A 26494-nucleotide genomic window follows, 5' to 3' on the forward strand; every position below is an offset into this window, starting at 1 on the left:
AGAGCGCGGGCGGTGGCAGCGGGCGCCCGCCCCTTCCTGGACCGGCTTAGGCCGGGGCCGCCTCCCCTTCCCTGGCTTTCCCTCCGGCTTGGGCGGCCAAAGGTGGGAGCCGGTCTCTGGGAGAGAGGCTCTGGGGGGCCCCCAGCCCCATGGTGCGGCCCCTCGTGCGCCCACTGCGCAGACTGGCCCGAGTGCGGGTGCCTGGGCCCGGGTGCGCCCCGCTCAGCGGCGGTGGACGCGTCCGGGGGAGGACACAGACCGCGCGTCCCCGGAGCCTTGGGTGCCGGCGCCTTCAGCTCCGCCGAGGAGGTGCGATCCCCGCTTTGCAGAGCAGGAGGGCCCGTGGGGGCTCGGGCTCGAGGTCTCTGTGCACAAGTCCCGGCCCTTCCGTCTCGAAGCCCTCGGCCCCAACTCTCACTTCCTCCCGGAGAGCGGGAGCCGGCCCCCGCGGGCACTCGCCGCCTGCAGGGGCCTTGCTCTCTGCCCCCAGCCCTGGCCGCCCTCTCGCGGATCTCCGAGGCCGGCCACGTGGGTGTCCGGCTCTGAACTCTCCCGTCCAAGGCTGCGGGGAGGGGGATTAAGGCGGAGTGGGGGGTGGTGATCCGAGTTAAGGCTCAGGAGGCCCAGTCAGTTGGGGGAGGACCTAGAAATGACTTCATGGAGCAAAATTTAACCCGGCAGCCCCCGTGCGTTTCTGAGCCGCTGGTTGGTCCCCCATCATCGGCTGTTGTGAGGCTTGGGCATCAGGACTAGGGAAATTGGCAGGGAGTTTTATAATATCAGTAAATATAACTTACTGAACTTCGGCCATGAGTCAGGATTGTTCTAAGCCATTTACACTAACTCATATTTTTCTGTCCTCACCAGGGCTACCGTATGGAATAGTTACTGTTACACCCACTTTGCCCAAGAGGACACTGGCTTAGAAAGTGGAGTTCACATCAGAGCACAGGATCAGACCAGCCTCTCCCTGAGGCCAGAACTGCCCCACTTTGGGAGTGAAGATGGAATTCTAGGCGCTGCCCCGGGTCCCTGCACTTGCAGTGACCCCCATTTCCCTCCTCTCAGGCCTCATCCATTGTCTGCTCCAAGTCGTCAACATCAGTCACCGCAAGACCCGTGGACTCCAGGCCCTTTCTGCTCTAAGTCAGAAAAAAAAAATTTTTTTTTAATTGAGATCAGCAAGAAGGGAAAAAAGAAGCTGGTGACACTTTAGCCTGCAGAATCAAAGACTTCTCCAAAAGTGAAAGCAAGCGGAAGTGGCCATTAGTTAAAGTTGTATACAGTAGCAAATAAACCCTCTGCCTGTAAATCTTTAGTAGGGTTGATGCCTTGAAGCGAATGCACACATGGTCGCAACTAGTAGGGGACACAGGAAGTGATAACTGTATAAACTTAAAGGAAGAGGAGACAGAGAAGGGGGAGGGCCCCATGCCTCACAGTTCATTTTTTAAAAGATTTTTTGTATTTGATGCGGACCACTTTTTAAGTCTTTATTGCACTTGTTATATTATTATTATTTTTTTAAATTTTGGTTTCTTAAACCACACGGCATGTGGAATCTTAGGCGCCCCCCCCCCCCACCAGATATTGAACCCTCACCTCCCTGCTTTGGAAAGGGAAGTCTTCACTGCTGGACCTCCAGGGAAGCCCCCCGCACCCCTAACAGTTCATTTTTGATGCTTGGTACTATGGAAGGTCTTTGATCAGATCAGAGATTGAATGCTTTTGTTTTTCTGCAGAAGTTCACCCTCCCTCAGAAGGAATCCAGGATGACTACCGCCTGTCCAGATTCAGACTCCATACAGGGCCTGCCCGGTAACAAGGGAGATGGTCTGGAAAGAGAATGCTCCAGAAAACCCGACCAGAAGCCGCTGAAGTTCTACGGAGTGGGTGACCCTGCTGCCATGCTCCCCTCCAGCAGCCCCTACCTGTCCTCTAGAGGAAGCATCATTAAATGGTTCTGGGATTCAGCGGAGGAGGGCTACAGGACCTACCACATGGATGAATATGATGAGGACAAGAACCCCAGTGTGAGTGACGCCTCCTTCCCCACCGGGACCCAGGAGAGAACTAGGGGAAGGCACCCTACCTTGAACGATAAGGCAGCACCCAGCTTGCTCTTGTCACGTTAGAGTCATGGACTTCTGACTCCCAGTGGGGTTTCCAGTGTTGCTTAGAGAGGTCCCAATATACTACCTGAATCAGAAAGTGTCCCGCTTATAATTAAGGGAAACTTGATTTGTGGGGGAGGAATTCAATAACCAGGGAGTGCTCTTATATGGCTTCTGGTCCACAGCCCAACTATTCACCTTTAGAGCTGGGACAGAACTAGGGTTCAGGCTGAAAGGGTTGCACTTTCAAGTTGTATATTCTTGAGCTAACTACTTAAAGTCTTTGAACTTCAGTTCATCTCTATATTGGGGTAATAATACCTGCTATATTCTGTACTGTCACAACTAAATGTTATCAGGTATGTAAATTATTAGCACAGTGCTTCACATAGAGCATTCAATAAGTGGTAACTGCTATTATCATAAATGTATTATTATAATAAAACAATTACTACATATTATAATAATACAATTATTATAAACATATTTTAATTATTAATTATTATATTAAATACTTATAATATAGTAAATATTATAAAATATATTATATTATAATTATAATATTTTATTAAAATTGTTATAATTATAATATGCTTTATTATTATAAATTATTACTATTAATTATTAGTTATTGTAGTAATAGTGTAATATTATATATTATAATTATAATATATGATATATTATGATTATATATTAAATCTAACATATATATTATTATAATATATTATGTATAATATAATATATAATCATACAATATATTAATATAATATATAACAACTTATTGCACACTAATAATTTATTACTATATATTATATAATGTATTACATATTATATAATACTATATATTATATATAATATATTAATACTGTATTAATATATAAAATACTTTATTATATACTAATAATTTATTAGTATATATTAATATGTATTAATATAATGATATAATATAATATGTTAATATATAATTTATAATCTATAATATATTAATATGATATAACAATATATTATATAATAAGATTATATTATATATAATTATATATAATATATCAATATATTTTTATTTATTCATTTTTATTATTTATTCTATAATATATAATTATATTAATATTATTATATATATAATATGTTTATATTACATATTAATATAATATAATATATTGATATCTTTAAATTATATCATATAATAGAATTATATTTTCATTTTATTATTTATTGTATTTATATTATATATTATAAATATATATTTTATAAATTATATATAATTATATTATATTAAATATAATAAGTATATTATCTATAAAATAAATAAATAGAATATATTATAATATTTATTTACTTATTTATTTATAATATATTTATATATTATATTATAATTTGATATTATACTAATTATTACCTGTTATTATAAATTATTACTAGTAATACTTCAGAGCACAGAGAGCTGGCACAAATAACCCTTTAATAATTTTTATTTATTGACCATGTGCCAGGTGCTGGCACTGTTCTATATGCCAGAATTACAGCCATGTTTGCCCTCATGGAGTTTATAAGATAATATGGGAGATGGGCAGTGAACAGACATAAATATATAAAATATTTTGTGGTTAGTGTTGTAGAAAAAAATAAAGCAGGGTAATAAGACAGAGCCTGGTGGGGTGGGCTGGGGATGTTGCCATTTAGGTGACGTGGTCACAGAAGGCCACTTTAATATGGTGACATTGGGGCAGAGACCTGGAAAAAGTAAGAGATTGTATTGGTTATCTCTTGCTGTGTAACAAAGTGTTTCAGATCTTAGCAGTTTAAAAGAAACAGATCACAGTTTCTGGAATTCAGGAATCAGAGTGGTGCTTCAGGCTGAAGATATTCTGGGAAGTTGTGATGAAGCTGGGGCTGTGGTCTCACCTGTAGACTCGGTGGGGCAGGGAAATCATCCATTTCCAGGCTCACTCACATGATTACAGAGTGGGCAGGAGGATGATCCCTTTCCGCACTCACTCACATGGTTATTGGCAGGCCTCGGTTCCTTCCCACATGGTCTTCTCCATGGGGCTGCTTCATGACACAGCAGCTGGCTTCCCCTGGGGCAAGCGATCCAAGAGAGAAAGAGAGAATGAGAGATGAGGAGTGCCCAAGATGGGAGCCACAGACTGTAGCCTAGTCTTGGAAGTGACATCCCCTCACTTCTGCATGTTTGGTTCATTAGAAGCAGGTCACTAGGTCTATGCACACTCAAGGAGAAGGGATCACGCAAGGCCCTGAACACCCTCAGGGGGTCACTGAGGGCCATCTTGGAGGCTGCCTGTCACAGGGAGTGAGCTTTGTAGTTATCCGGGGGAAAAGCATTCCAGGCAGAGGGGACAGCCAGAACAAAGTCCCCAGAGCGGGTCAAGGGACAGCAGAGGGGCTTACTGGCTGGAGGCTGGCGTGAGGTCAGAAAGGAGATGGGGGCAGGGCTGGCACTAGATCTGTAGGGCCTCATGGGACATGGTGAGGCTTCTGATTTTAGACCAGATGGGATGGAAAGTGCTCAAAGGGAGAGCAATGGGATCTGATTTTTCTTTTAAAAAGATGACTCAGACTGCTGGATGGAGATTCAGTTCGGGGAGAATGGGGATGAGGGAATGATCAGGAAAGGAAGGAGGGAAGCTATTGCAGTAATGTAGACAAGAGAGACTGGTGGCTTAGCAGTGGAGGAGAACTGCTTGGACTGTGCCTGTATCTGCAGGTACAAGAGACAGGATTCGGCGATGGATTGGTGGTAGGGAAGATCCTATAGGTTTTCTCCCCGGGGCGTGAAGAAGCACTGCCTTTTATTTGTCATAAGCTGAGCGCAGTGAAGCTCTACTCTTTCATCCTGCCTCCTTCCCCATCCCCTCTAATACCTTCGGGGTCAGGAATTAGCTGTGCATGAGTCTTTTCAGGGACCCTCCAAGGGGCAACTTGAGCTGTGCCTGCCCTCCTCCTTGTCCTATGAAAACAGTGCCTTATGGGTGTGGAATCTGCATGCTGTGTAATGTGGCGTGGGTCCCCACCCCAGGGAGAATTTCCACCAGCCCAGGGCCTCTTCTTGTTGTATAATCAATCACCCTTCTTCCTGTTCCTGCCAGAGCACCAGTTTATTGTGTACACATTCTGGCAGCCTGTAAGCTGAGCCTCTTGAGAGATTCAGTGTGTGTCTTGGGCATGTGGTGTCTTCAGGGACCTTCCCATGTTGTAGGGGAGAGAAAGCCTGTACATCAGGCTTTGTGACCTGGGATGAAAACTGACCAGTGCTCTCAACGGGGACAGCTAAAGCGCTTTGGGGTCCCGAAGAAGAAAAGATCCCCTGCAGGTGGGATTTTAAGGAGGGCTTCCTGGAGGAGAAGGCATTTGCACAGAGCTTTAGAAATGGGGAGATGCGATCAGGGAACCCTGTGGAGGGCAGCGCTTGAGCAAAGACCGGGTGGGGTGGTGGGAAGGTCGAGATTGCAGAGCTCCACTTCGCTGCCTTGTGCGCTCCTGGAGCCTTCTGCTGGCACCCTCTGCTGTGCTTACGTGGCTCTGTACCTCTCACCTCCAGGGCATCATTAACTTGGGCACCAGTGAGAACAAACTCTGCTTTGACCTGCTGTCCAGACGGGTAAGTCCCACTGCACCTCTGAGTGGCATCCGCAGCTCCGAGGGGCTGTCTTCTTTGGGATTCCCTGGAATGCTCCCTCCGGAGAGCCGGCTGCTTGCCTCAGTTGCCCCAGTCTTGGAGTCAGGAGACCCAGCTCTGCCTTGGGGAGCACGTTCTCTGCCGTCTGGGGCGACTCTTGATTCTGCTGCGTCTCCTCTTCTGGCTCTTTCCCGCCTCAGCCCCTCATGCTGGGTCCCTGCTCTCAGGGGGAGACACTCAGTGACGTGTGGTCAGTGTTTACCAACTGGCCCTGGGGCAGGAGAGGTCCGATCTGTAGCTTTTGCGGAGTCCCCCACAGTGCACATGCCCCCACTGTGACTGGTTCTGGGTCGTGCTGTACTCTCAGTGTACGCAGAGCTGGGAAGAGAGGCGCACAGCACCATCATGTGCTGGCCCCACCATGCGGACACCTGGCCGGGAAAAGCCCCCGGAGCCCAGATGGGAGCCAAGTGGATAATGTCGACCATAAGCAGTATTGTCTGAGTACCTTTTCCCTTTCTTTTTACTATGATTTGATTTACTATGATTTTTACATATGTTTTTATGTTTGTTTTTACTATGATTGACTTACATAATATCTATATAGTTTATGTAATTTCATTTTTGAAAATGACTGGTTTTTAGCACATGTTGAAAAATTGCTGAAAATGTAATAATCACATTATTTTATTTATTTAACTTGAAGTTTACTTTCATGCATCGGAGAAGGACATGGCAACCCACTCCAGTGTTCTTGCCTGGAGAATCCCAGGGACGGGGGAGCCTGGTGGGCTGCCGTCTATGGGGTTGCACAGAGTCGGACACGACTGAAGGGACTTAGCAGAAGTTGCAGTGTAATTGCTACACAGTATTATTTAAGTTATAGGTATATAACAGTGATGCACAATTTTTTAATGATTTTTTAGTTAAAATTTTTTTTAATTTTAAGAAAAATTTTAAAGATTATATTCCATTCATAGCTACTATAAAATATTGACTATATTCCCCATATTGTACAGTCTATCCTTGTAGCATATTTTGTACCTAGTAGTTTGGACCTCTTAATCGCCTACCCTTATTTTGCCCCTTGCCCTTTGCTCTCCCTGCCCACTCACGTATAGAGAGAATAATCAGGTTTCTTGAGCTAGTGAGAGCCATCTCTAGCAAACCACGGGAACCACCTGTCTCTTAAGGCCTAGGGGGCAGAGTCTGGGGCTGTGGAAAGAGTGGTACTTCACCCAAACGAGCATGTTTCCAAAGGGGAACGTCTGAGCCGTGATAGGAGAGGGATACAGGCAGAGGACTTGAAGAGCCTGTTCTACCAAAGATATCTCCCTGCTCTAAGGCAGCTCAGCGCCATCCAGTAGAAATAAAATGTAAGCCACATATACAATTAAAATTTTTCTATTAAACAAGTACAAAGAAACTGGTAACATTCATTTTCATCATGTATTTTATACAGTTCAATATATCTCAAATTTGGCCATTTCAACATGTAATCAACTTAAACATTATTAATGAGATATTTTACATGTTGCTGCTGCTGTTGTTTAGTTGCTAAGTCGTGTCTGACTCTTTTGCGACCCCATGGATTGTAGCCCACCAGGCTCCTCTGTCCATGGGATTTCCCAGGCAAGAATACTGGAGCGGGTTGCCGTTTCCTCCTCCAGGGAATCTTCCCGATCCAGGGTTCAAACTCAAGAATTGGCAGGCGGGTCCTTTACCACGGAGCCACCTGGGTAGCCCCATGTTTTATGTACTTATTTCATACACGTCTTCAGAATGCAGCGTCTCCCTTCAGGAGAGTCACACGTAAGGAGCCAGGAACCACAGTGGCCAGCGGCCTCTGTATTGGACAGCGTGGCTCTCAGGAGAGAGGGAGAACAGGAGGAGGGTGGAGTTGTGGACACATGGCTGATTCCCTCTGTTCCTTTTTGTTCCACCGTCTGCGGCTCCTGCCTTTCCTCGACTTTGTGTGCAGGATGCCATGGAGCCCCTAACCCAGCACCGGGGCAGTGGAGGTGGTCTGGAGATGGCCGCATTTTCCAAAGTGTGAGATTGAGCTGAGGCTGCAGGAGGAGAGTGGCCTGAGTCCCTCCAGGACTCAGAACCAAGACCAAAATAGGGCACCCAATTCTGGGGCCTCTTCCGCCACCCCGCAGAGGAGCTGAGGGCCGAGGAGCTGATCTGCCTCTACAAATCGACCCTCTGGTTTTGCTAGGTGGCGTATTGTATAAAGAGCCCTGGACTAGGGTCAGAGATTCTGCTTCATCTCAGCTCTCTACTCGCTAGCACTGTACCGTTGCCTAGCTACCTGACTGGTTTTGGCCACGCTGCATGGCTTGTAGATCTTAGTTCCCAAATCAGGGATGGAATTTTGGGCCTGCTGCAGTGAAAGCCAGGAGTCCTAACCACTGGACTGCCAGGGAGTTCCCACACCTGACATTTTTAAGCCTCAGTTTCCTCATCTGCAGAATGGGCATGAGAATGCTGTTCCTGGCCTGCCCCTGCCCCTGCCCCTGTTCTCCGATGAGCAGCCCTTGGATTGAGAGGCCCCAGTGCTGTGTGAATACGGGCGCCCATGAGCGGGTGTGGCCCTCAGTCCTGCTGTCCCCTCTCTGTCCCCAGCTGAGTCAGAGCGACATGCTGCACGTGGAGCCGGCCCTGTTGCAGTACCCCGACTGGAGGGGACATCTGTTGTAAGTAGGACCTGTGGGCCAGTGGTTCTCACCTCCAGGGTGGTTTTGCTTCCCAGGAGACATGTGGCAACATCTGGAAACATTTTTGGTTTTTGTAACTTGGGGGAGTGGATGCTGCTGGCTTTTACTGGGGAGAAGTCAGAGATGCTGCTAGATTCCCTACAATGCCTGGGATGGCCTGCATGGCAAAGAATAATCTGGTCCCAAACATCAACAGGCTTGGGTTGAGAAAGCCTGCCCTGGGCTGAGGCCTGGTCCTGGAGAGCTGGTGGTCACAGGGTCTCGTTGAGCATCTGCAGAGAACTGGTGCCTCCTGCCTGTCCCACCCCCGCTCAGAGGCCCCCAGACTTGGTCTCTCTGAGTCTGAGGCACGGGAAGGGCCTTCAGGCCAGGAGTCTTTATTCCCAGTTTCTCAGTAGCTTTATTTAGAGGAGCCAGAATCAGCTTGGGAACTCCTGCTGCTGGTAAGATGGGAGATGATAAATGAAACTAATAAGCCTTTATATTTGTTGGGCACTTACTAGGGCCAGATGCAGTCCTAAGGATTTAGTGCTGGAGCAGGACTTGATTCCAAGGGTGATTCCAAGGCACCTGCTCTTGTAATAATGAGGATGGTGGCCCTAGAGTCAGACCACTGGGCTTGAGTGTGGACTCTGCTGCTAATCAGCACATGACCTAATTTCTTCAAGCCTCAGTTTCTTTGTCTGTAAAATGGGAATAGTAGTAGTTGTGTTATAGGAGTTTTATGAAGATTGAGGAAAATTCTCTAATACCTGCATAAGGTAAATGCTTGTAAATGTTAGCAATAACTATGATAATAGTTATTGTTATAATAATTATGTTGTTATACATTATACATTTTTTATGATAGTGTGTTATTATTATTATTACTATTAGCTAGATCTACATAGAGAGTGTTACTTGTGATATTCCTACAGTCTGCTGATTAGGTAGGTAGGGTGTCCTACAACTATTGGACTAAAAGTTTCCATGCATGTGGATAGTGTTGGGGCCAAGAAGGGAGGTGGGGGCCAAGGAGTGGATGCCTGAAGATGCGCCAGAGGAGCTTTGGGATGGAAGGGGTTGGGGAGGAGTTCAGGCCCCGCTGACAGTCACTGCTGTCTGTCTGTCTGATTTCCAGCCTCCGGGAGGAAGTGGCCAGGTTCCTGTCTTTCTACTGCAGAAGCCCCGCACCCCTTAAACCGGAGAATGTGAGTTACTCCCCTCCTCTGCTCTTTCCCCCTCTTCTGCTCCCTCCCCAGCTTCTGGCTGACCAGGGGTCTGGTGGGGTCAGTTAGTTTTGATATGGAAATTAGGAAGACACCCCTCCCTTCTTTCTCCTCACCCTAGATGTTTAGAGTTTGGGTATAATTTCTGCAGGACTTCCCAGGTGGCTCAGTGGTCATGAACCCGCCTGCCAGGCAGGAGACACTTTCAGATTCCTGGGTCAGGAGGATCCCCTGAGGAGGGCCTGGCAACCCACTCCAGTGTTCTTGCCTGGAGAACCCCATGGACAGAGGAGCTTGGTGGGCTGTAATGCATGGAGTCACAAAGAAGTCAGACGTGACTTAGCAGCTAAACAGCAGCAGCAGCGTAATTTCTGCCCTGCTCTGTCCTGTGGCCCCTCTTTGCCTCCACATCTTCGGGCCGGACTCTCTGAGTGACCAGCTCCCTCTTGCTTGCTCAGGGGATCTGGAACAGGGTCCTCACAAATGAGCCACACAGATGGATTCGGCTGTTAGTCAGGAGGGGCCTGCGGGGGCCCCCATGGCTTTGCTGTGACAGTGCCCAGGTGGGCCCCCCGAGCTGTGGCCTGGCCCTGCCTCTGTGCCCCCGGGATCCAGGCTGCAGGCTCCCTCCCACACAGATTCATCTTGGTCCCGTGGACCTGTCGCCCTCAGGTGGTGGTTCTGAATGGCTGTGCCTCTCTCTTCTCTGCTCTGGCCACGGTGCTGTGTGAGGCGGGGGGTGAGTAGACCTTGGCCCTGGGCCTGCAGCCCCCCTACCCTGCCACCTCCCCCACCCCTCGCCAACCCCAGCTGCTGGGCCTGGAGGGCTGCATCAGATGCTTTTGCCCTAATAGACTGTTAGACCATCGCGGGGGGCTGAGCTAAGTGCCCTGACAAGACAGCATGGGTTGGCAGTTCCAGGGAAATGAAGGTGATGCCAGGCTTCTGGGCTCTGCCTCCGTGACGACCTTGGTTTTTCCTCGCTCTCACCAGTGGCACCCACAGCCTCACGTCACAGCGTGTCCTGAAGCAGGAAGAGAGGGAGGCTGTGCTTTGCCTGTCTCTTTTTTGAGGGGAGGGAGGAAATGGGTCTACTCTTTTCCAGGAGAGTCCCTTTCAACTTTCTGGCCAGAACGGACTCACAAAGCAGTCCCTGGCAAAGAGTAGGAGAACCCTGGTTGGTTTAAGCCGAACTTGCTTCATCCCCAGCGGCTGGGGGAAGGTCCGCTTTCCTTGGATTCCTTGCTAGTCATAGCTGAAAAATCTGTGTGCTCTCTTAGGAGTGGATGTTGCCTGGCTAGCCAGCAGCGCCTATTGCAAGAGCCACGGTCATGTCAAGGACATGTTGTCCGTAGCCATGGTCAGGGTTGTTGGCTGCCAGGAACGGAGGCCAGCTCACACTAGCTTAACTTCTAAACTACTATTAGTAGCTTTTATTGACCACATACTATGTTTCAGGCACTGGTCTAAGGCTAGGCACAGTCTGTCATTTAATCCCCACTATAACTTCAATGAGATAGGTTCTGGGCTTATTCCCATTTAACAGATGAGGAGATTAAGTCCCAAGGGGTTGAGTTACTTCTCAGAATCACACAGAGAGCTGTAATAATTTGAACCTAAAAGAAAGATTCATTGAAGGATGTAACAGGCAATTTCCTACCCATTCGAGGACAATCAAGAGTAGGAGAAGCACGTACTCTCTGTCTGTCCCTGACGTGTGCGGTCCCCCTCCCTCTTCTTCTGGACCATCCTCAACTCTGTAGGGCCCCGGGTTGTTGACCCAGCTCTGACTCCATGACCTCTGCATTCGAGTGCTCATTCTCATCTCACAAGGGTCTTTGCTTCTTGGAGCAAAGTCTCGAGATACAGAGAACGTGATGGCTGTCTGGCCAGCCGGTGCATTGGCTCCGGGGGTCATTTGTCTACCTCTGGTCCAATCCCTGTGGTCAGCGGAGGGGACATGTAGGACAAAGGCCACTCCTTCCAGACCTGGGAGTTGTGGGAGGGGGTTGTGCTGAAGGGAAGGCTGAGGAGCTCAGCCTGACCGGTGTGACCGCTGCAGAACTGGGGCGGTGCCTTCACCTCTGTGTTAGAGCAGACCTTGGACATCATCTCATCAACCCCCGTCCACAGCGTCTTCTGCATGACACCCCCTCCCACCCTGGTGGTCTCAGCCTTTGGCTCAGTGCCCCCACTCCTCCAGGAGCAGCACGTCCTGCCTCTGGGCAGTTCTAGCCACTGTCAAGTGTATCCATTGGTCAAACCCAGACCATCGCCCTGCAGTCTCGACTCCTGGTTCCAAATCTGTCCTCAGAGTGACCCAGCGTGTCCTGTGCTTCTGAGGGACTTAAGTTTCAGTTTGCTCATCAGTACAGTTAAGATAATAACAGAGTGGCTGTGATGATCAAATGAGATTAGAAAGTATTTAGCACAGAGCCTTGCACATAGTAAGTGCTCAATAAATGTTAGCTACTAATTATTGGAAAAGGGACTGATCTCAGCGGATCCAAGCTTTAGAAAGAGTTTTGGGAGCTGAAAGAGAGGAAGCATGCTCCCCAAGGACACTGAAGGCTTAGAGAGGCATGGGGGTTCAGTGGATGGGGCCTCTGGGCATCCTGGCCAGAGGGTGACAGGCCCTGGCTCACTCCTGCCCCCAGAGGCTTTCCTGATCCCTGCCCCTTACTATGGAGCCATCACGCAGCACGTGTATCTCTATGGCAACGTTCGGCTGGTCTGTGTCTATCTGGACAGTGAGGTAAGAGTTTCTGGGACCCCCGGTGGGCCTGGGCCTTCCTGTAGGCCAGGATGTTTCTGCTTCTGAACTTGACCGTGGTCCTGAGAGGAAGTGCATGCCATGGGCTCTGGGGTTGTGGCCAGAAGGAGAATGGGGCCCATTGGCCATGGCTGCCCTTGCCTGGGCGCCCTGGGGACCTGTTTCAGCTCTGAGATCCCTAGGGTCCATGTAGAAGCCAAGGGCATCCCAGGGAGACCACACAGAAACGGTGGGGGTGAGAACAGGGCAGAGCAGATCTCCACATGGAAGCTCAGGGACCCCAGTCAGAGGGCCTCAGGGGGCTTTTCTCCAAACCTAAGAGCTGTGAGGCTGTCCCTGACCTGATGTATGTGCGGGTAGCAGTGAGAAGGAAGTGACCCCTCACATCCTGTGTTTTCTGAGACTGTCCTAAGAGGAGGCTAGAGACGACAGTGGGGAGGTGAGACCCCCGCCTTCTGGTCCGGAGCGAGGTGACTGAATCTGGCGGGTGGCTTTTGTGGCTCTCTTTCAGGTCACTGGGCTGGAAACGCGCCCCTTCCAGCTCACAGTGGAGAAGCTGGAGATGGCCCTGCAAGGAGCTAATTCTGAGGTCTGGGGATCACATTAAACCCAAGGCTGGAAGTGGGTGGGTCTGAGCAGGGCAGGGCCCCCTTCCCGCGGACTGATCTCCTAGGGAGAAGGGTTGAAACTCTGTGTTGGGGATGGGGATAGGGTGGAAGCATGGAACCATTCTCGGGGTCAAGAAGGAGCCTGCCCACAGAGGTCTTCCCACTGGAGAAAATCCCTGAGACTCTCGGTGTGCAAAGAATCAACCAGGGAGCCTGATTAAAACCACTACCCCCTGCTCAGCCTGATTTTGATTCAGTGGGTCAAGCATGGAGGTTACAAGTCTGTGGTTCAACGATCTCTCTGGTAATTTGAATAGGTAGCCCCCTCGCTCTGAGGGGATCCTGAAGAATGAAAGAGACCAGTGGTTCCTATCCAGTCCACTTTTCAGAAATCTATCAATCTATCTTTTTTTTTTTTAATCTTTTTTAACCTTGGTCATAAAAGTCATACATGACCACTGTGGGAATTTTAAAAGCACGACCTTCCACCCATATTTCTACCAACAAAGGCAACTTCTACTGGTGTTTGGACATATTTCCTTCTGAGCTTTGGTCTCTGCATTTGTTTTCTTTTATAACTGATACGATGCTGCAGATATGATTCTTTGGTCTTCTTCATTTCATGTTGAGTGGTGAACAGATTTCCCCGGGATCCTGCCCAGTGCCCGGCCTGTCTGGTGGGACTCTGCGGCCTCGGGGAGGAGCTGAAGGTCTCCTGCCCTGCTGATGTTTCAGGGTGTGAAGGTCAAAGGCCTCATCCTCATCAACCCCCAGAATCCTCTGGGTGACGTCTATTCCCCAGGGGAGCTGCAGGAGTACCTGGAGTTTGCCAAGAGGTGAGATGCCCCACGCTCACCCCACAAAGCCTGGGACAGGTTAGGGTTCTGATGTGAGCCTTGGTGTGGTGCCTGCTGCCCTCTTGACCCCACTGTAGGTTCCTACCTGCTTCTATCCTTCCTGGCAGGAGAGTCGGGGGTGGGGCGGGGAGCAGTTCTCTGGTGGGATGCTGGTTCTCTCTTTTTTGTAACAACTGTCATTTATTGCCCGTTCTGGGGGCCAGGCCCCTGCTAACCCTCATGCTCTCGCTCATGCGATCCTCTCAGCAGTCTATTAGGTGCAGATACTGTCTTTATCCCAGTTGACTGAGCCTCAGAGTGAGGGGTGGAGCCAGCTGTGAATCTGGGTCTGTCTGTACTTAACTAGGTGTGAGTGTTAGTCACTCAGTCGTTTCTGACTCTTTGTGATCCCATGGACTATAGCACCCCCAGCTCGTCTGTCCATGGAATTCTCCAGGCAAGAATACTGAAGTGGGGTGCCATTTCCTTCTCCAGGCGATCTTCCCAACCCAGGGATCGAACCTTGGTCTCCTGCATTGCAGGCAGGTTCTTTACCATCTGAGACACTTAAGTGTCTCACACCTAACTGTGTCCCCCTGTAGGGGTGCCTGGGGGCTCTGCCTCCCCTCACAGCGGTTCAAAAGCCCCACTGTCATCTCTGTTTGAAAAAAAAAAGAAAAGACAGAAGATGGATATTCTTGGAAAAAGCAAGTTGGGTAACCCTGGGGTAGACTGTGGTCCTTCTGGATTTCTGACTCACTGCCATCCCACCCTGCTGCTGCTGCTAAGTCACTTCAGTCATGTCCGACTCTGTGTGACCCCATAGACGGCAGCCCACCAGGCTCCCCTGTCCCTGGGATTCTCCAGGCAAGAACACTGGAGTGGGTTGCCATTTCCTTCTCCAATGCATGAAAGTGAAAAGAGAAAGCGAAGTCTCTCAGTCGTATCTGACTCTTAGTGACCCCATGGACTGCAGCCTACCAGGCTCCTCCATCCATGGGATTTTCCAGGCAAGAGTGCTGGAGTGGGTTGTCATTGCCTTCTCCAATTCCACCCTCAGTTCAGTTCAGTTCAGTCGCTCAGTCGTGTCCAACTCTTTGCAACCCCATGAATCGCAGCACACCAGGCCTCCCTGTCTATTACCAACTCCCAGAGTTCACTCACATTCACGTCCATTGAGTTAGTGATGCCATCCAGCCATCTCATCCTTGGTCGTCCCCTTCTCCTCCTGCCCGCAATCCCTCCCAGCATCAGAGTCTTTTCCAATGAGTCAACTCTTCACATGAGGTGGCCAAAGTACTGGAGTTTCAGCTTTAGCATCATTCTTTCCAAAGAAATCCCAGGGTTGATCTCCTTCAGAATGGACTGGTTGGCTCTCCTTGCAGTCCAAGGGACTCTTAAGAGTCTTCTCCAACACCACAATTCAAAAGCATCAATTCTTGGGCTCTCAGCCTGCTTCACAGTCCGACTCTCACATCCATACATGACTACTGGAAAAACCATAGCCTTGACTAGACGGACCTTAGTCAGCAAAGTAATGTCTCTGCTTTTGAATATGCTATCTAGGTTGTTCATAACTTTTCTTCCAAGGAGTAAGCATCTTTTAATTTCATGGCTGCAGTCACCATCTGCAGTGATTTTGGAGCCCAAAAAATTAAAGTCTGACACTGTTTCCCCTGTTTCCCCTGGGGGGGGGCACATTTAACCAACAAACCAAGCTCTCTCCCCACAACCCCCACCCTCCCCACACCTGCCCTCCAGGCATGAGCTGCATGTGATGGTGGACGAGGTCTACATGCTGTCCGTGTTTGAGGAGTCTGCTGGGTACCGCAGTGTCCTGAGCCTGGAAAGGTGAGATGACTCTTTCAGCCCTGCCCCCGCAGGGCAATTCCTCTTCGTTCCTGCTAATCCTGCAGTCTTCAGATCCCCCAAGGAGAAGAAGGGAGGCGGGGCCAGTCACTGGTTTTCTAACTGTTCTTTGGGGTTTCTGAAAGCTCCAAGGAAGGGTCTTAGGATTCCATGAGGGAGGGTTGGGAGGGTGGGAAATGGGCCTCTCTGCTGTTGCCTTCATCTCCAGAGTGGCTCCATTTTCTTTCATTCACTCAGCAAATACTCCTGGGGCTCCCTGCGTGTGCCAAGCCCTGCCAGCTATCGGAGCTTTTTTTTTCTTAGATGCAGTTTGAGTCAAGTTAGATTTATTCTTGAGTCAGGCATGTGTAGGCAAAGCACCTGTGAGATCACTTGGAGCAGGTCATCTGTCAAGCCCGCATATCCAGCATTCAGGGATTCTGACGGTTCCATGTTTGTTTAGACCTTTCAGCCCTGCTGAGTCCCTTTGTGTCTGGGAGAGGGACCCCTTCCAGGGCCCGAGAGTGGGCTCGTGCCTAGCACTTGGAAGTGAATTGTCCGAGAAGACACGCATGCTGACAAAGCAAGAAACTTAATTGAGAAGGGGCGCCTGGGAGGAGACCAGCAGGGCATAGGGACCCAGGAGAAGCGCTCTGCCACGTTGCTCAATATCTCGGGTTTTATGGTGATGGGCTTAGCTTTCTGGGTTCTCTCTGGCCAGTCATCTTGCTTGTGCCCGTTTTTGGTTCAATTCAAGCTCCTCCCTGGCAGCATGAGCATCTCTCAATCAAGATGATCTCCAGCGTGAGGGCTTCTGGGAGGCTGGAAGGACATATTATGGGCTGGTGTTTCCTCCCTCCTTTCGGCCGCTCCCAGATTCTTCTGGCAGGCAGTAGCTTGTCAGTTGATCAGGTCCTTGATCAGGACCTCTCTCTTGCTGTGAGATAACTCACACGAGTGGCTATTATCCTGCCTGGCTAGGGTGGTTTCAGTCAATGGTCCCTTAACATTTTCCTTTGCTCTGTTCAGTCAGTCCTCACAAGGCTCTGCCAAGTGGACGGCACGTGGGGTTAGGAGACTGAGACTCGGAGAGACAGGGACTTGCCGCCTACTGTGGTCCAGATGCTGTGCTGTGCTGGAGATATGTCAGTGAGCAAGAGAGACACAGGCCCTTCTTTTGTGGACCTTATATTTCTACAAGCTTTAGCAACTAGATACATAGCTAATCATTTGATGATTAAAAAGTAGGTGTCTGTGGAGACAGCAGAGGATCGGCTTGGGGTACCCAGTTGGCCTGGTCTACAGGGAGGTGGTCAGATGAGCTCTGTTTGAGGAAGTGATGCTTGAACTATTCTCTGTATCAGAGGTTGGCAATATTTTTGGATCAGATGGCAAATATTTTAAGCTTTACAGGTCATATGGTTGTTCACTCAACTCTGGCATTATAGTATAAAAACAGCCCTGGATGGTATGTATGTGAAAGAGTGTGGCTGTTCCCCTATAAAGCTTCAATTCCAAGAACAGACAGAAGGATGGATTTGGCCTGTGGGTTGCAGTTGGCTGACCCCTGCTGTAAGGCATGTAAAGGAATTAGCGAGTCAGGAGATGAAATCAGGTTCGTCCATACATCTCCTCATTTGACCAACTCATCCTGTGAGCTCCCGTGGATCTGTGTTGCCTCTGTTCCCATGCTGTGCTCTCCGCAGGCTGCCTGACCCCCAGAGGACCCACGTGATGTGGGCGACTAGCAAGGTGGGTTCCTGGCTGGCCTCGGGGGTGTCAGGGAGGTGGGAGGGCAGAGAGGTGGGTGGAGCCGGCTTCCTCTGGGAGGGCTGGCCACCGCCCACGGTGCCTGTCTCCTGCAGGACTTCGGGATGTCTGGGCTCCGCTTCGGCACGCTGTACACAGAAAACCGGGCCGTGGCCACGGCGGTGGCCTCCCTCTGCCGCTATCATGGCCTCAGTGGCCTGGTCCAGTATCAGATGGCACAGCTGCTCCGGGACCGTGGTGACTGCCTGGGCCTGGCCCCTTGAGGTTGCGGGAGGGACTGGCCTGGGGTTGTGGATACTTCTCCCACGAGACGAATTTAGGGTGGTGTTTGAGAGTGATCGGAGAAGGCAATGTCACCCCACTCCAGTACTCTCGCCTGGAAAATCCTATGGACGGAGGAGCCTGGTAGGCTGCAGTCCATGGGGTCGCAAAGAGTCGGACACGACTGAGCAACTTCACTTTCACTTTTCACTTTCATGCATTGGAGAAGGAAATGGCAACCCACTCCAGTTGTTCTTGCCTGGAGAATCCCAGGGACGGGGGAGCCTGGTGGGCTGCCGTCTATGGGGTCACACAGAGTCGGACACGACTGAAGTGACTTAGCAGTAGCAGTTGAGAGTGCTGGCTCTGAGCCCAGACTGGGTTCATGCCCCACTCCATCACTTCCTGACTACGTGGCCTATTCCTTCACCTCCCAGAGCCTCAGTTTCTCATCTGCAGAGCAGGGATCATCATGGACCCCATCTTGTAGGGATGGTGAAATTTGTCATTCAATTAGAATGGCGCCTGGGATATAGCAGGCACTTAATCAATGTGAACTCGTTATTCTTAGCTGTGAGCCCTGGGAAAAGAGCAGACACTATTATGGGAAAATTGTTATAATGGAAGTATATCTTTCTATGCAGATCGGTTCTGTTCCTGGGTTCAGAGAGTGAGTTCAGATAGAAAGGTTACCTGTAATCGCCCCCATTCATTGAGCCCTGCAAGATGCTCTCGATGCATCATCTCATTCGCCCCTCCCCAGAATCCTCAGAAGCAGGTGTACCTGTAATTTCCCCATTGTTTTATAGATGAGGAAAACAAGGACCAGGTACTACACACCTGCGGTAGTAGCTACATTTAAAAAGATAGTGATAGTATCAAGTATTGGTGAGGACGCAGAGCAGCTGGAACTGTCATTTGCTGCTGGCGGGAATGTAAGACGGAACGGTCACCTTGGAAAACAGCTGGGCAGTTCTTTATAAAGCTCAGCACACGCTTACCAAATGGCCCAGCAACCCCACTCCGAGATATTTGCCCTTGCGTGTGCGCTAAGTCGCTTTAGTTGCACCCAACGCTTTGTAACCCCATGGACTGTAGCCCGCCAGGCTCCTCTGTTCATGGGGTTCTCCAGGCACGAGTAGTGGAGTGGGTTGCCATGCCCTCCTCCAGGGGATCTTCCTGGCCCAGGGAGACCTTTGCCCTCATGGTCACAAAAAGCCTCTCCATGAATGTTAATAGCTGCTTTATTCATAATCACCCCGAACTGGAAACAACCCGAGCGTCCTTCCGCAGATGGATGGAGAAGCAAACTGCGGTTCACCCACACAGTGGGATACTGCGCTGCTCTAACGCCCACGATGACCCAGCACAAGGGCATTGTGTTGAGTGAAAGGAACCGGTCTCAAAAGATTACTGTACAATTCCACTTACGTCATGTTCTGGAAAAGGCCAAAACTACAGTGATGGAGAATAGACCAGCAGTTATAGGGAAGGGGGTGATGTGACTTCAAACAGCATGAGGGTGTTCTTTGGGGTCAGGAAACTATTCGGTAGCCTGCCTGTGTGTTGGGGGGGGGGCGGGGGTTGGTTTACACAAATATATGTATATATTACAGTTCATCGAACTGGACACTGCAAATAAAGGTCAGTCACAACATGGGGAGGATCAGGGAGGTGAAGCTGTCCAAGGCTCCACACCTCATCAGTGGCCACACTGAGATCTGGGCCTCGGCCTGGGTGACTCAGAAGTGTCACTGTGTAATGGGTGCACCTCTGGTGAGGGTCTGGGTCCTGAGGGACTCTGGGGGCTCCTGAATGGCTGAATACCTGGATTTAAGGTGCTTTTCACTGACTGTTCCCATCACCCCCAATCAGTCAGCAGGGTGGGGCTCACCCAGTCTGGGCAGCTCCGGGCTGTGGCCCTTCAGTGCTCCGGCTCTCGGGACACAGTGGAGGGTTGACGGGAGGTTGATCTTCTGGCTTCTGTTTCACCCACGCAGACTGGATCAACCAAGTGTATCTGCCGGAAAACCACGCCCGGCTCAAGGCTGCCCACACCTATGTCTCAGAGGACCTCCGGGCCCTGGGTATCCCCTTTGTGAGCCATGGGGCCGGCTTCTTCATCTGGGTCGACTTGAGGAAGGTGACGCAGGTGGAAATACAGGTGGTGGGGTGGTGATGGGAAAGCTCCCTCCAGCAGGCGAGCATCCCGAGCTCCTCTCACCCCTCCCAGTACCTGCCCGAGGCCACCTTTGAGGAGGAGGTGCTACTCTGGAGGCGATTTTTGGAGAACAAGGTGCTGCTGTCCTTCGGCAAAGCCTTCGAGTGCAAAGAGCCTGGCTGGTTCCGCTTGGTCTTCTCCGACAAGACCCACCGGCTTCGCCTGGGTGAGCGGTCTCGCCTCCTGACCGTGCCCTTCAGCCCGCCCTCCCACTTCTGGCCCCACTGGGGCCCCGGCAGCCCGAGCTGGTTGGTCTGCACCCGCCCAGCATCCATGCTGACCCTCACTCCCGCTTTCCCACCTCCCAGGGATGCAGAGGGTCCGACAGGTGCTTGAGGGCCAAGCCCAGCTGGCAGACGGCGCCCCTCCCCGCCAGATCCAGGAGCCACAAGGCCCCCACAGGTGAGCTGGTCACTGCCTCGTGGCCACAGGGCCCCACAGCCACTGTGAAGACTGATGCTGGACAAGCCATTTGCCAGGCAGATACCCTTCTCAGCTTTGCCCTCGAAGAAGAATCCTTGCTCCTTGCTCTCCCCGGGGGCAGTGAGATGCGCCTTAAGTTGTGGTCCACCCCCTCTCTCCTGCTATTAAAATGAAACAGGGAAAAACTAGAAGCCTCTGCTGTGAGTCATTTACGGAACGGCGGAGGAGTCGTGACTGTGCCTCACGCAGCCCTCGGCACCCCAGGACGTGAAAACAAACAACCTGTACCTCCTTCTGATGGTGCCTTCAGTCTTCTGTCTTTATTGCCAGGGAAACAAATCAAAGGAACAACACATGTCAGAGAGAGCACGCCCCCCAAGGGAGAAAAGAGTGATAATTTCCAAAGTACCAGGAGAAAGGAATTCAGCTCTGTTATGTTCAGGTTATTCTCCCTGCACGTAGGATGTGGGGGCCTACAGCACACCTGGGACCAGGACGCGGGACCAGCCTCCGCTTGGGATGAAGTGAACGGGCCCCTGGGGGGAGCCGGGCGGGGCGTCTGTCTCCAGGGTGCGGTCTTCCTGGCAAGGAGCTCCCTTTACCCTTGATGCTGTGCCAGGGTGACCTTGCCATGACTGCAGGGAGATCAGGGGCCCTGAACTGCTCAGGGGACGAGCTGTCCCAGGCTGGCCTTTCCCCCCCTAAGCATGAAAGGGCCACCCACCCCATCCCCAGGGATGCTTTCTTTCCGAGCCCAAAGGAGCTTTCTGAACCGCTGCTCACTTGAGGCCCCTTCTCTGGTGCTGGTGCTCCTGTTTGGAAAAGCCGTCTCTTTCCTCGTTCCTCTGTAAAGAGCATGTTGGTGAAATCAGCGTTCACTTTCTATAAACTGTGCTCTGTGGGTTAGGATTTTTCCTCTTCCTGCCTTTCACTGATGGAGAAGGCAATGGCAACCCACTCCAGTGTTCTTGCCTGGAGAATCCCAGGGACGGGGGAGCCTGGTGGGCTGCCGTCTATGGGGTCGCACAGAGTCGGACACGACTTAGCAGCAGCAGCCTTTCACTGATTGATCCCTCTGCCCTGTCTTTACGTGAATGCCTTGTATGCCTGGGACACCACGTGGGGTGATTTACAGGTAGCATTCCTAACTCTAACCACACTGGGAAGCTGGCATTATCACCCTCCATTTTAGAGATGAGGAAAGTGAAGTCGCTCAGTTGTGTCTGACTCTTTGCAATCCCATGGGCTGTAGCCTGCAAGGCTCCTCTGTCCATGGGATTTTCCCAGGCAAGAACACTGGAGTGGGTTGCCATTTCCTTCTCCAGGGGATCTTCCTGACCCAGGGATTGAACCCAGGTCTCCTGCATTGCAGGCAGACTCTTTACCATCTGAGCCACCAGGGAAGCTGGAGATGAGGAAACTGAGTCCTAAATAGATGAAATGACGTTCCCAAAGTCACATACCGACAAAAACAGCAGAGCCAAGATTCCAAGTCAGGTTGTGTGCGTGCTAAGTTGCTTCAGTTGTGTCTGAGTCTGTGATATAGACTGTAGCCCATCTGGCTCCTCTGTCCATGGGATTCTCCAGGCAGGAATACTGGAGCGGGCTGCCATTTCATCCTCCAGGGGATCTTCCCAACCCAGGGATCGAACTTGAGTCTCTTACATCTCCTGCATTGGCAGGCAGGTTCTTTACTCCTGGAAATTGTGTTTTGAAAAGTCATGACCCCAGTTTGGATGAAGGCCAGGTCAAACAGAATTTCCAGTTCTGATGTGAACATTTCTAACAACAGTTCTAAGCCTACATGATTCTCAACAGGATATTTAAGGTTTGACATCATGTTTTCTCAGACTCCACCACCCTAAGTCAAAATTTAAGGCCTTCGTTTTTGCTTACAGAGTCTGAAAAAGAATTCAAAAGAAACTAAGACTAGTATTTGCCTACAGGGTAGGGGAATTGGGAGGATGGGAAACAAAAACAGCGGTGAGAATTTTTTTTTTTCCTTTCACTTTTTTTGGTTTTCTTGGGTTTGTCTTTAATGCTTTTTGTTTTTTAAAACCATATGAAAGTTGTACACAGTAAAATAAAAAATTCTACTTAGGGAAAGCCCTAGGAGAGTTAAAAATACCATCTAGGTCTAGTACTGCTCTTAAAAGTCTTTTGAGCTTCAGCTTAAACATTGCATTCTATTGATTTGTTAAAAATGTGGTAAAGTTTACCTACAGTGAATTGGACAGATGTTCATTGTAAGACTCAATGGCCTTGACAAATATATACATCTATGTAACCAATATCCCCATTGTGATGTGAAACACTGCCATTACTGTATAAATTCCTTTAAGCTCTTACTGAAGTCTCTCAATCCCCTGTTGCTGTTGTTTGGTCACTAAGTCATGTTCGATTCTTTGTGACCTCATGGACTGCTAATCCCCTACAGGCAAATGCTATTCTGACTTCTAGTTCCACGCTTAAAGTTTCCAGGTCAAAGGAATTATATATTTGTTCACTTTGGGGTCTGGGTTATATCACTCACCTTGATATTTTGAGGTCTATATGTTTATATATATGAGTAGTACATTCTTTTTTTTTTCTTCATATAGTAATATCCCCCCGTCTACTCCTCATATTGGTGACTTCTGTTCTACATTTATTTTTATCACGAAGTCTTATAATGTCTTTTTAAATCAGTTTTACTAGTTTATGAGTTATTCATGAGGAATTATTACTTTTGTTCATTCTTTCTGTTGCATATTTGTTTCCTAACTTAATTTCTTTTTTTAAGGTGTTTATATGAGTATAGGGGAGGTATAATTTTTGTATGAAGGAAAAATCATTTTTCTCCTTTCTTCTGCCATTACTTTTCGCCCTTCATCTGCCAAAGCTCTTGTTATTCCCTAATTTAAAGAAAAAGTACAAAATATGTGCATGTTATTATACATAAATTTTATCTCATAAGAAATAAGAACTGCAAAATATTGATCTCTAGTTCATTATATACATTCAATAAAATATTCAGATGGAACTGCTGATATCTGCAACTTATTTTGAAATGTAACAGAAAAATGATGGATCAGGAAATAGATAGATAGACATGTGACAAGTACTGTAAAATAGTAATGGCATATATAGATGGTGGATATATGGGTATTTGCTACAACATTTCCATTTTTTTCTTTTTGCCTTTCACCCCTTCACCCAGTTCTTCCTCTCCCCACCCCCACCTCTGGCAGCCACCATTTTCTTCCCTGTGTCTATAAGCTGAGTTTTTTGTGTGTTTGTTTTGTTTTTTAGATTCCATATAAAATAACAGGGCTTCCCAGATGCACTAGTGGTAAAGAACCCACCTGCTAATGCAGGAGACACAGGAGACACGGGTTCGATTCCCTGGGTCAGGAAGATCGCCTGGAGAAGGAAATGGCAACCCACTCCAATATCTTGCCTGGAGAATCCTATGGACAGAGGAGCCTGGGGGGGCTACAGTCCATAGCGTAGCAAAGAGTTGGACACAACTGAGTGACTCACACACTCCTCTAAGAAAGATCACTCAGTATTAACATTTGTATTTCTCTTATTTCACTTAGCAAAATGCCCTTGAGGTTCATCCGTGTTGTCAAAGATGGCAGGAGTTACTTCTTTTTCATGGCTGAATACTATTTCACTACATGAATATACCCCAATTTCTTTATCCATTCTTCGTCCATAGACAGGTTGTTTCTGTATCTCAACTAGTGTGAATAATGCTTCAGTGAACATGGGGGTGAATGCCTCGTTTTTAATTTCCAATGTGTTATCGTTATAGTTTTATACAAGGACTATTTGTTTTGATTTACCCATGAGTTTGTCAATTTCATAACCTCTCTACTTCATCTCTTTACTTCTTTATTTCATCTCTTTTATCTTGGTGGCTCAGATGGTAAAGAATCTACATGCAATGTGAGAGACCCAGGTTTGATCCCTTGTGTTGGGAAGATCCCCTGGAGAAGGGCATGGTAACCCATTCCAGTATTCTTGCCTGGAGAATCCCATGGACAGAGGAGCCTGGTGGGCTACAGTCCATGGGGTTGCAAAGAGTCAGACATGATTGAGTGACTAACACATTTGCTTTCACTTCACTTTACTTCATCTCAGTTCTTTCTTCTGGTTTTAATATTCTTTTTCCTGAAATACATCTCTTAAGATACTCTGTTAGGAAGGGTTTGCTGATGGTAGATTCTTCCTATTCGTATTTGTCTGAAAATGTGTTTCTTTCTTATTCTTTTTGAAAAACGATCTATGTATTTGTTTATTCTGGCTGCGCTGGGTCTTCCTTGCTATGCATGGGCTTGCTGTAGGTGCAGCAAGTGGGGCCTGCCCTCTCGTTGTGGTGCTCGGGCTTCTCATTGCAGTGGCTTCTCTTGCTGGGTAGCACGGGCTCCAGGGTGCGTAGTCTTCAATAGTTGCCGCTTCCAGGCTCTAGAGCACCGGCTCAGTAGCTGTGGTGCATGGACCTGTCGCTCCGTGGCACGCGGGAATCTTCCCAGATCAGGGATCAAACCCGCATCTCCTGCCTTGGCGGGCAGATTCTTCACCACTGGGCCGGCAGGGAAGTCCCCTTTCGTTTTTGTTGAGGCGTCTGCTGTTAGTCTTCTTGTCCGTCTATTACAGATGATCTCCTTTGTCCAATACTGGAAGAATCTTGGCGACCGTCTCCTTGCGCACTGCTCCCACCGCACTTACTCCGGTCCCTGCTTCTGGATATATTCTGCGTTTTCTTCGTTTATTCCCCCCCCCCCCCCACCCCTTCAACTTGCCTGTCCTGTATTCCATCTCCTTGTGTGTGTTTTTTCCTTGAATTTGCATTCTGATTTATTTATTCAGATCTCTATCTCAGTTGATTAATTGTGTCTAACCTATGATTTAGCTTATGCATTGCGTTTTTAAGGTCAATTTTTATATTTAGTACTTCAATCTCTTTGGCCTTTGGGGGAAAATCATCTTGTTTCTTTCTGATATTTAGTGTTTCATCTCTGAAGTCTCTGAGCACCGTAAACTTCCTTATTTTCTATCTGTTTCTCATAATCCAGTTCTCTGTTCTGCAGGTGAAGTTTCTGCTGTTTGTAAGTCCTGCTGCCTGGTGTATTCTTTGTGTGCTTCGTAATTCCAGATTGTGAGCTGCTGTTTGTCTCGGTTTGATCTGTCAGAATCCTGGACAGCTTGCATTGAGGGCGTGACCCTCCAGAGAGGATTTCTGTCTCCTTCATCAGGTGTCACCAACCTGGGTTGGTAACACTGCAAGTTACTCTTCAGGTGCGGAACCTCCTGAACCATGCCTGAAGTGTCCATTCAATGCCACCTTGTGAAGCTTGAAATTAAGGACTCAGCAGAGACTCTTCTTTTTCCATTCTCTAGACCAGGATAGACAAGCTTATTTATTTATTTTATTTTGGCTTATTTATTTTGCTACTGATGTTGAGCAAGTTCTTTTTCAGTCTTCCACCTCAGGCTGATAGCTTTACATGGGTTTTCCCACATGTGCTGTTTGCCCACGCTGTAACGTCAGCCCTCAGTTTTCTCACATCACCTTCACTTTTGGCTCCTTGTATATTTTCTTTACTTCTTCTGTGAGCTCAGGGTCCTTCTGAGAGAGTTCATTATATTTGCTCTGGTATTGATAGATGTTTTCTGGTCCACCAGGCTGCCTGCCCGTGTTGTTTAAGCTGAGCCAGCGTCAAATACAACAGGATAATCCCTTCACGGAGTCTTCTTCCTCGGGGAATATAACTTTCTCCATTCTTGCAAGCTGATATGATGTAAAGGAAGTGGTAAGCCTGGGATTCAACTCCACACTAGCAATGCTTCTTCGTTGTAAACTCACTTTCAAAAAGTGCCCAGCAGAGAACTCCAAGAGTGGTGAAAGTGAAAGTCACTCAGTCGTGTCCGACTCCTTGTGATGCCATGGATTATACAGTCCACGGCATTCTCCAGGCCAGAACCCACTGGAGTGGGTTGCCATGCCCTCCTCCAGGGGACCTTTCCAACCCAGGGATTGAACCCAGGTCTGCCAGATTGCAAGTGGATTCTTTCCCATCTGAGCTG

General features: G+C 48.9%; 1 protein-coding gene across 3 annotated transcripts; it reads left to right on the plus strand.

Annotated features, from left to right (window-relative positions):
* The first annotated feature begins 58 nt into the window (after nucleotides 1–58).
* On the plus strand, nucleotides 59–26186 carry ACCS (1-aminocyclopropane-1-carboxylate synthase homolog (inactive)). Of its 3 annotated transcripts, none has more exons than XM_068988225.1 (17): nucleotides 59–102; nucleotides 868–1016; nucleotides 1743–2033; nucleotides 5674–5733; nucleotides 8380–8450; nucleotides 9592–9661; nucleotides 10352–10418; nucleotides 12337–12434; nucleotides 12964–13041; nucleotides 13796–13896; nucleotides 15658–15747; nucleotides 17451–17496; nucleotides 17610–17751; nucleotides 19776–19918; nucleotides 20009–20162; nucleotides 20305–20398; nucleotides 26093–26186. In XM_068988225.1, the coding sequence occupies exons 3-17, from the start codon at nucleotides 1773–1775 to the stop codon at nucleotides 26112–26114; spliced, it is 1497 nt and encodes a 498-aa protein (XP_068844326.1). In that variant the 5' UTR covers nucleotides 59–102; nucleotides 868–1016; nucleotides 1743–1772; the 3' UTR covers nucleotides 26115–26186. The 3 variants fall into 3 exon arrangements, with proteins under 3 accessions (XP_068844326.1, XP_068844328.1, XP_068844327.1); XM_068988226.1 differs by lacking the exon at nucleotides 59–102 and adding an exon at nucleotides 215–309; XM_068988227.1 differs by lacking the exons at nucleotides 59–102; nucleotides 868–1016 and adding an exon at nucleotides 195–309.
* The last annotated feature ends 308 nt before the right edge of the window (nucleotides 26187–26494 follow it).

The sequence above is a fragment of the Capricornis sumatraensis genome, chromosome 16 (assembly GCF_032405125.1).
Source record: "Capricornis sumatraensis isolate serow.1 chromosome 16, serow.2, whole genome shotgun sequence".
NCBI classification, from domain to species: Eukaryota; Metazoa; Chordata; class Mammalia; order Artiodactyla; family Bovidae; genus Capricornis; species Capricornis sumatraensis.

Coding starts and splice junctions, on each gene's coding strand:
- ACCS (XM_068988225.1), top strand. CDS start 1,773: ATGACTACCGCCTGTCCAGATTCAGACTCCATACAGGGCCTGCCCGGT. Junction 15,748..17,450: donor AGTGTCCTGAGCCTGGAAAG/GTGAGATGACTC, acceptor TGCTCTCCGCAG/GCTGCCTGACCCCCAGAGGA. Junction 20,163..20,304: donor GACCCACCGGCTTCGCCTGG/GTGAGCGGTCTC, acceptor CCCACCTCCCAG/GGATGCAGAGGGTCCGACAG.